At 40.1% G+C, this 7,930-nt stretch overlaps 1 protein-coding gene across 1 annotated transcript; it reads right to left on the bottom strand.

The window, feature by feature from the left end:
- Positions 1–3,501: 3,501 nt before the first annotated feature.
- Positions 3,502–6,525, bottom strand: LOC119047890 (T-cell surface glycoprotein CD1a-like). The gene is made up of 6 exons (XM_053662427.1): positions 6,459–6,525; positions 5,738–6,001; positions 5,005–5,283; positions 4,500–4,778; positions 4,079–4,172; positions 3,502–3,920 (listed from the first exon to the last, which is right to left on the bottom strand). The coding sequence occupies exons 1-6, from the start codon at positions 6,517–6,519 to the stop codon at positions 3,878–3,880; spliced, it is 1,020 nt and encodes a 339-aa protein (XP_053518402.1). The 5' UTR covers positions 6,520–6,525; the 3' UTR covers positions 3,502–3,877.
- Between the last annotated feature and the right edge of the window lie 1,405 nt (positions 6,526–7,930).

Here is a 7,930-nt window from a genome sequence, read left to right as displayed (position 1 = left end):
CCCCTATATGTGTCACTTTAGAATTATTTATGACGCCTTAAAAATTTTTGTGCTCCCCTATGTCAAAGCTATGCATGGTAATAAGATTGCAAAAACTAGTTTTTTAATAAGATTTATTTATTTACTTCTTCGAAAGGGGGCGGGGAGGGAAACATCCGTGTGAAGGAGATACAGTGATTGGTTGCCCTTCACACGCCCCCTACTGGGGATTTGGCTGGCATCTCAGGCATATGCTCTGACTGGAATTGAACCTGTGATCTTTTGCTTTGTAGGTTAGTGTTCAATCCAGTGAGCCACACTAACCAGGCACAAAAACTAATCTTTAGTGACCATTGTTTCAAAATCTCAGACTGTGTAAATTAAACAAAAGGAGAAAGCAGAAGTGTGTGAGCACAGAGAAGCACTTATTTCACAGTCCCAGTCTGCATCCCCCTTCAGACGCTGAGGTACTGCATGTACAGATCACCACAGAAAATTGAACAACACATCAATAAATCATTTCTGAAATTTATAGCCCACATCAATTTTCACATTCACCAATACATGTTCCTAACCCCAAATTAAAATCACACAGAAAGTGAATTTCACAGGGAGAATGGTTAGTACTAATTTTTATGACATGATATGAATGAATTTTTCCTTTACCCCTGCTAAAATTTCTTTGTATCTTTTGCTCCTGCCTGTGATAAAACATAGTTTTTTATTTAGATGTGGCCAGGGCTGTTGTAAGAAGGAATTTCCCTTCCACTTTGAGCTAGGCATTAAAAGTATGTCCCTTTGTGGAATGTATGTGCCCTCCTGTTGTAGTTGAGCCTTGTTTGCTGTTGGCATATCAATGAGAGGGAATTGACCCTCAGGCTGATTTGTTTGAGGACTGCCATGACTATTGTGGAGGAGTTATTGTGCAAAGGCCTATAACCCTGTGGAGCAGGATTCACTTTAGTGGGACTCTAGTTCCATTCCAGTCTGCTTTTTGAGTGTGTTGTTTGTGGAACTGGTGCTCTGGTGAGTGTGAAGTTGGGTACTGGATGTGTTGATTCTCGGGCCTCTTGGGAGGTGCAGACCAAGGACAATCACCGTCTGTGCCTTGCTTGGGTCACTGTTATGACCTATAAAGTGATTACTGAAGGTTTTTACTGAAGTTGTGCATCCTAAAAAAAAGTCACTAGATCTCTTTTTAATCTTTCTTTCTAGAATCAGAAATTTTTTATAAACTTGTAGTTTACTTTGGACTTGACCAGTTAAAATTCCTCTTACATGTGGATAAGAAAAGAATTTTTTGAAAGATCAGAAACAATGAAAATGGTTAATGATTAAAGAATTTAGTTAAATGACTATAAGGCATTTAACATAAATATTTATAAATGCGATGTGGTAATGACATGCTAAACCTCTTATTTACAAAGCTGACTGTAGCCATCTGATCACATTGGCTGAATTTCTTTCAAAAAAATCTTTTTACATATCATTAAAAAGTTAAGAACAAGATTAAAATCTAATTAATACATTAGGAAATCATCCAATACTAACTTAAACACTTTTACTATTTAACACAATTTTACTTGTTAAAATATTTCATCTCGACTCTTGAGTCAAATTACTTTTATATCAAATACTCAGGAGATGGGACACAGATGGGGTGGGGCATGATACCCAGTCCCTTACATATTTTCACAAATGGAGTGGTTTCTCATGATTCACTTACTCACCACTCTGGTCTACCCACTAATTCTGACAATACAGCCATCTCATTTCATCAATGAGAAGTTCCAGGAGGTTTGTATATCAGCTTGTGTTGTCTTAAGTTCAGTTATGAACCTGCCTCACATTTGATACTAAGGTCTGTCCTTTCTTTTTTTCTTAAAAGATTTTGTTTATTTATTTTTAGAGAGAGGGGGAGAAACATGGGCCCACAACCCAGGCATGTGCCCCGACTGGGCATTGAACCTGTAACCTTTTGGTTTGCAGTCTGGTGCTCAGTCCACTGAGCCACACCAGTCAGGGCAAGGTCTGTCCTTTCCTGAGGAGAGTCTCAGTTTTGGAAATTACTGTTTTCAAAACTTGAGCCCACTGTGGCTGAAACAGTGTTTGTTTAGGAAACCAACAGGAATGCATGTTAGGAGATCGGAAAGCTCTATATTTATCCTACGTGGAAGTTGACAAAACCCAGCAAACGTAAGAAAGTTTTTGAGAACTTTGGACTCAGGGCTACTGGTTCAGTGTATGAGACATGTCTGTTCCCTCCTCCCTGCCTTGGTTTGTCTATATCCTACCTAACATAATGACCTTTTAATTTTTTTTAGAAAAGCATAATAGCACAGCTGTGTGGCTAAAAGTCAAAATACTTGTAATTGCATTACTCAGGTTCAGGAAGATGTTAAACACTCTTGGCTGGTGTTTTAGTATTTAAAAAATACTACATATAGCTCTGGCCAGTGTGGTTCTGTTGGTTGGGCATAACCCCACACAGCTAAAGGTCACCAATTCAGTTCCCCATCAGGGCACATTGCAGGTTCGGTCCCGGTTGGCACTCAACAAGAGACAACTGACTGATGTTTCTCTCACATCAATGTTTCTGTCCCTCTCCTCCCCCACCCCAACATAGGTAAATAAAGTAGTTTTTAAAATACTGCATATAATAAATATTTTGAAATTATGTATACATTACAGAAGGCATCCTTAAACAGAAACATACATAAAACAGAGCTGTGTTTTCATTAGTTGATAAAAATGATCTGACCAGAGATTCACAGGAACTGTGTGTTTTCCCTACTAACAGCAGATCAGCGTTTATTACCTTAGTGTTGGCTGTGTCTTCAACACAACAGCCACAACCAGTAGGAATGTAGTGTGTGTACACCCCTTGCTTTGGTCTCACTTCAATCCTGACTATCAACAGTCGGTTTCCCTTTACTTGAGCATCTTCTGCTTCTGTGACATGCTTGCACTGCTGCCTCTCAGACTGCACCTGTATCAGTGCTTCTCAGATTTCAATGTACCTAAGGAATCCCTTGCTGATTTTGCTGAAGTGCAATTATGATTCAGTAAGTCTGAGGTGAGGTCCCAGGATACAGATTTCTACCAGCTCCAAGGGGGTAACTCTGCTGTTTATTCATAAAATACACCAAATAGCAAGGACTGTATCCTGCCTTTCTCTTTTTGCTTAAAATACTTGGAACAAAAATTTCACACAAACAGGTTTCTACAGTTGTAAGAATGGTTAGAAGCGGAATTGTGTTTCTCTTCAGGGACTCTGAGAAGTCACTAAGGAACTAGTAAAGTGTGAAGACTTTTAACAAAAAGATCATAAAGTGTCTCAACTAGTACAAACCTGTTGGGAAGATAGATAATAAGAAAAGACTATATATTGGCATAAACTTAATGTAGGTTTTTATTGAAAGCATACCACATACAGTTAATACACTTTATAAATGATACAAACTTTAAGATATGGACTTTGCTCTCAGGAAACTTTAAAAGTAGAAAGAAAAGGGACCTGTGTAGCCACAACAAAGGATAAAAAGTATAAACTCGGCAAAGGGTGCTGCAAGGTGTGGTGAGAGTTCAAACACTGCTTCCACTTGTGAATCAGGGAACACCCCCTAAAGAAGTAACATCTTAAATGGGCTTGAGATTCATTAATTTTCCAATATGTAGAGGTTACTAGGATCTCATTTTATCCAGAGTTAACATATGAGTTTTAAAATGTCAGAACCAAGTCAGAAAACAAATCCTGCAAAATTACGACTAGTTTACAGTAATAACAGACCATTAAATAAACATAGGTAAACAACAAAAACTGTACAAAGGGAGTTGAAAGGACATGATCACCATGCCGAGTTTTTAGTATGTTTTGAGTCCCTGGGATGCTGGAATCTCATTCCAAAGAAAGAAGAGTGGGAGGAGGTTCGCAGTGTGTCCTAATAAGAACAGAGATAAACGTTACTGCGTGCGAGGTGGAGGTGAGAATTGAAGAGTAAAAGGAAAGGGACTGGGAAAGAAGAATTAAGGAGAGAAAAAGGAAAAAAATACAGGACAACAAGTAAGGAGGGGATAAAAGAAAAGGAAAGAAACTCACCAGCCCTTTTTAAGCCAAAATGCAAGACCTGTCAGAAGAAGCACCAGGGGGACCATCACTGCCAGGATGATCAAGCCCTCGGAGGTCGGACGGTCTGTGGGTTCAGGTGCACACAAGGGTGTCATTTCAAATCCACCCCTTGGTTACTGCATTTCCCTCACCTGCTTTTAAAATCTGAATGTTCGCCTCACTAATCTCCTTTCTTCCTGTTTCTTCTGTCATCCCTCTTCAGAGATTAATCTTTAATCTAACCCTGAACATCTTCCTACATCTACGGGTCTCTTATTTCCAACCCTTATTTATTGACTTATTTTCATTCTTTGGGTTTGGATCCATAAATTCCAGATTTTTATCTGGCCCTTTGGCTCTGCTTGTGGACCATCTACTCCTACTCCCAATGTGGACCCCAGTTTTTTCTTACCCAAGTAGAGGATGATGTCCTGGCCTTCTAGACTGCTGTGTGTCACCCGGCAAGACAGGCCAGATGTCTTGGTGGCTTCCACATCCAGGTAACTCTGAAGATACCATGTCCCATCAGCATTGGGCAAGATATCACTTTGTTGAGAGGCCTGTTGTGCCTGTTCACCTCGCATCCACATAACAGAAATTGGCTTTGGGTAGAAGCCAGAGACATGACAAACCAGCAACAGATGGTGAGGACCAGGACTGGGGCCAGTGGACAGCCAGGCCTCTGGTTTTACTGCAGAAGACAGGAAAGGCATTCAGATAAGACAGATTCAGATAAGACAGAACCTCCAACACAGAGTTGGAGGTTCATATCTTCACATCAGTTTAGACAGCACCTCTGTCCCACCCTGGGAACCCATCATGTATTCCCTCTTGACTCCTTATTCTAAATTTGAAGAGATGGTAGGAAGGTATAACTTTAGAATAGAAAATTCTTGGAGGAAGGATATGGGACTGACCTTTTCTCTGGAAATCTGCCTTCCCTGCATCAAGGAGACCCAAAAGGAAGCGTGAACAGGTGTTACTGAACCTCCACTTAATCACTTTGTTGAAGACAATGTACCGGTTGAGTACTTTGCACATCTTCTGAGCTCTAGTTCCACCCTTTAGATATGGCACCCATGAACTGTTCTGGAAGCTCAGGATCTCTGATCCTTGATAAGCAACTCGCCAGAAGTCTATCTTGATTTCTCCAGAGTGCAGCTCACAGCCTACTGTTCCTTGTATGTCAAAGGGGTCTAGAGAAGAGAGATTGTAAATTAGAGGAAAGAGGGAGTTAAAAAAGATGAAATAAGTGGACGCAAAAAAAGAAAGTAAATGAGAGAAGTGTGAGGGATTTGAGGTAATGAAGCAAAGTTTCATTTTCTCAGAAGTTTAGAAAAAACATAATTGATGGTACTTGAAGGTGAAAAAATGAGTGACTTTTTTACTTTGGAAATGGGAGTAAATTGTTGAAAGAAAGTGGCATAATTTTTTTTTTGGTGAGAGCAAGAGAATAAGAAGGAAATTAGTGTGAGAGAATTGTGTTTACACTAACTAGGGTGAATGAAGTGAATTAGGTTACAGAATGAATGTACAGATAGAGATTGCTAAGGAGATTGAGTGCTGGGGAGAAAATCATAATAAAAAACTCATTGAGACACACATACCCCACCCAGCATTGCTCCAGCTCATTTTAAGAATTGAACTTACACTCAAGCATCCATTCACTGGCATGGATGTGAAGTAAATGCAGAAATTCATGGTTGGTCCTTTCGATTAAGTCTTTTACTTCTGTCATCTCCTTCTTGCTGAAGTTGCCATTGGACCAAGGCCGCAGGGAAATAAAATCACTAGAGTTTCTCTTCCAGCTCTTAATCTGCAACTCACCCAACCAGGCAGAGATCCAAGTTTGGGTCCAGGAGTGGTTGTGTAAGGAAAAAGTACTGATGATTCTGAAGATTTGGTCCTGGAAGGCTATTGGGGGAAAAAAAAAGATAGGAGGAGGGGAAAAAAGGCATTGGGAAGGAAAGAGAAAGAAGAAAGAAAGATGACAGAGAGGGAAATCTCAGAATCTGGAGACAAGGGAAGCCATAGTTACCTCGGCAGACATTCAACTGCCCAGAGCCCCATGCTTTATATAAAGATTGGGTCAAAAGTAGACTTAATAGTTGTTAGAAGAAAAAACAATACAATAACTAATAAATAATAACACAAGAATAAACTGTTCCATATCCTCACAACTGTAAACCTACTTTTCTCCCCATTTTGCACAACCTTCAGAAAGCACAGCATCCCAAAGTGATGCTGAAGGGATACTCAGAATGGAACTGTGCTGACATTCTCCAGGTGTGTTCTGAGGACACCACACAGAGAAACACACATACTGACACACACCTTTTGCACCCAACTGTGCAGTTGCTGTAGTTCTTACCATCTTCACTGTCACCACCTCCGAGGAGAACTACTAGTAATGGAATTTGCAAAAACAGCATTAGTGCACAGATGTTACTTCTTTTTCTCACAAAAGTTTGTCTTTGACTTCTGTTTTAAAGAAACCTACCCCACGGTACTTCTGTCTGACTTCCTTCTTCTACCAACACACAAACCAGCACCATAACCCCGGCCCCGGAAAAAAAAAAAACAAAACCAACATGCTCCTTCCCAAAACCCTAGTCACCAATTCAGCTTCTCATTTCTTCTCCAGTTCTGACTCTCCTCTCGAGCTTTCAGCATCTTCCCCTTGGTACCAGCCTTCATTCTGTTCACCTTTCTCTAATTCCGCCTCTATGGAGTAAAGTCTTATGTGGTATTGAAAAGTCTTCTCATGCATACAATAAATGCATAAAATTAAATGGCTTTCCAATTCCCATCTAATGTTCTTATGTCCCTGCTCTTTTCTGTCACTCTCTCCTTCCCTTGCCAAATTTAAATAGTCTCCAAATATTCTTTCCTTCTGTCTCTGAGACACCCCACCTCATTCATTTCTCTGACATCTCATTGGTTGCTTTACTGATTTCCCGAAACTTCTGTGACTGCCTGTGTAACAGTGTAAACTATTACTCCATTATTCTTAGGGAAGATCCAGTAGCCATCACAGACATCACAGAGACTGTGAAACACATTAAGAAAAATCTCTATTTGACTTGTACTGATGTATATTCATTTTTAAATTTTATTTAGTTATTTTTCAAGTACAGTTTTTTTGTCTATTTCTCCCATCCCAGCCCCACCCCCACCCCCCACCTCCCTCCCCTAGTCCTCATCCCTGTGTCTTTCATATTTGTTCCTCAAAATCCCTCTCCTTTTTCCCCCTTAAATTCCCTTCCCTCTCTCCTCTGGTCACTGCCCACTTGTTCTCTATTTCAGTGTCTTTGTTTTTATTCTGCTTGCTTGTTTGTTTTGTTGTTCAGCTTCCTGTTAAAGGTGAGATCATACGGTATTTGTCTTTTAACCCCTGACCTATTTCACTCAGCATAATGCTTTCCAGTTCCATCCATGTTGTTGAAAAGGGTAGTAGCTCCTTCTTTCTCTCTGCTGCATAGAATTCCATTGTGTATATGTACCACAATTTTTTGATCCATTCATTTACTGACGGGCACCTAGGTTGCTTCCAGCTCTTGGCTATTGTAAATTGTGCTGCTATGAACATTGTGGTGCATAGGTTCTTTGAAATTGATGTTTTAGGATTCTTGGGATATAATCCTAGCAGTGGAATTGCTGGGTCAAAAGGCAGGTCAATTTTTATTTTTCTGAGAAAATTTCATACTGTTTTCCATAATGGTTGTACCAGTCTGCAATCCCACCAACAGTGAACTAAGGTCCCCTTTTACCCACACCCTCTCCAACATTTGTTGCTTGTTGCTTTATTTATGATAGCCATCCTGACCGGTGTAAAGTGGTATC

Source organism: Artibeus jamaicensis, unplaced genomic scaffold (genome assembly GCF_021234435.1).
Source record: "Artibeus jamaicensis isolate MK-2021 breed Jamaican fruit bat unplaced genomic scaffold, CSHL_Jam_final contig_1015, whole genome shotgun sequence".
NCBI lineage: Eukaryota > Metazoa > Chordata > Mammalia > Chiroptera > Phyllostomidae > Artibeus > Artibeus jamaicensis.
The sequence above is the reverse complement of the archived record's forward strand: the minus strand, read 5'-3'. Positions and strand labels throughout refer to the sequence as shown.